At 46.6% G+C, this 1,560-nt stretch overlaps 1 protein-coding gene across 1 annotated transcript; it reads left to right on the top strand.

The window, feature by feature from the left end:
• Positions 1-462: 462 nt before the first annotated feature.
• Pmar_PMAR018837 (hypothetical protein) lies at positions 463-774 on the top strand (the record flags this gene model as incomplete). Its single annotated transcript, XM_002766746.1, has 1 exon — positions 463-774. One exon carries the CDS (start codon positions 463-465, stop codon positions 772-774), a length of 312 nt encoding a protein of 103 aa, XP_002766792.1.
• Between the last annotated feature and the right edge of the window lie 786 nt (positions 775-1,560).

Here is a 1,560-nt window from a genome sequence, read left to right as displayed (position 1 = left end):
CTTGCTCGATATCGTTGGTGCTCACTTGCTTTGGTGGACTTGGCATGAGAGTGATGAACTCTACAGCGCTAAGATTGTGGGGTAATTAGTTACGACGTTACTCATTTCATTCAGTGATACTTTGCAGGTTCCTATAGCCAGCAGCTTTTGGATACTTTCTGAGACGGCGTGCATTGGCTTGTCTATGCTCTAACACGGACTCGATCTACGCTTCTGATTTCCACCCTCATGTTCTTGTTGGTTCCCGTCCTTTTCAACATCCCTTTTGCGGTGCTATATCATCCCATTGAACAATATGGTCGACCTGATGTTGCATTATATCTGATGGAAGCCATAGGAGTTATCGCGGCGCTCGGGCTTCTCGCTGGTCATCACTCCACCAAATGTTCTCGACACTTGTTCGGCATCGCTGTGGCCTTCGTTCTGATTCATCTCGTCATTTTACTGGTCGATCGAAGCGAAATGCCTCATAAGCTGAGATATTCCTACGGCCAGCCGTTCGTTTACCGGGACTGCCAGGGTGAACAAGAGACTGTCTTCTGGGGTACTATGACGAGAGATCGTTTCCTTTGTCCTGCTAAGATGAGCGCGGAAAAGCTTTACACGCTCAACTGCCTCGCCGAGATGCCAGTTGAGGGGAAATGGTATTGGCTGTGCGGTGTAGGGATGACTTTCGAAGTTTTCATTCGAATAATCGTTGAGTTTCTGAAGTCCTTGGTCTTGTTGTTGTTGATTTATGTCGCTAAAGGCAACGAGAAGCGAAAAGCTGACTGAGTCGACGGATATTTTCCTTTTTCGAACTTTCTGATTAACGTGTGATTTCGAATCAGTGATTTGCGTTAGGATACTGTCAATCATACTCAGCTTGCTTACATTGCAAGTCCCATTCATCGACAAGAGTGACCTCAGAAGGTATTGTACAGTGGTTTAGAGCACGAAGGTCCGAAAGATGGCACGAAACTGACTGTAATGGTGTCAGCCACCAATTCAAAAACCTCCCCGCGGTCGAAAACCCTCGATGGGATATGTAGTTGACGCAGTATGTGGAGAACTTTCTACGATATTACTACAGCGGTATCTCTGTTTAACATGTGAAATTAGCTCACCCTTATCATGCGGACGTTTCTATCGAAAACTCTCTGGAACGCTAAGTGATAGCACACTCACTTATCGACTAACATTGGCCGATAATGAACGAGATCCACAAGGCTGGATAGGGCTGCCCAATCTGTGGACTACCCGGAATCGGAGTTGTTTCGTTCGAGCTGAATAGGGGTATTGAGGATTAGGAGGCATCGCAGGGGATCGTATGCGTGCCGTGTTGTTGTTTATGCGTGCTCCTCCAATCGTTGGGACGTATGCGTACTGTTGATCGGTCATATGATATTGAGATCGAGTAATAAGAGGATGAACTTTCGTTAGTTTCTCTATTGAATACTTGTTTACTTCTATTGTCAATCATCAATAGGGCCTCACGTCTGGCAACGGCTCCAGACCAAGAATCGGACCCCACTGAGACTCAGTGACTAAGCTCGCGGGGCAAACTCAGAGGGGAAAAAG

Source organism: Perkinsus marinus (genome assembly GCF_000006405.1).
Source record: "Perkinsus marinus ATCC 50983 genomic scaffold scf_1104296971964, whole genome shotgun sequence".
In the NCBI taxonomy this organism is placed as follows: domain Eukaryota; phylum Perkinsozoa; order Perkinsida; family Perkinsidae; genus Perkinsus; species Perkinsus marinus.
Note: the sequence above shows the minus strand (reverse complement) of the source record. Positions and strands in the feature narration are given on the sequence as shown.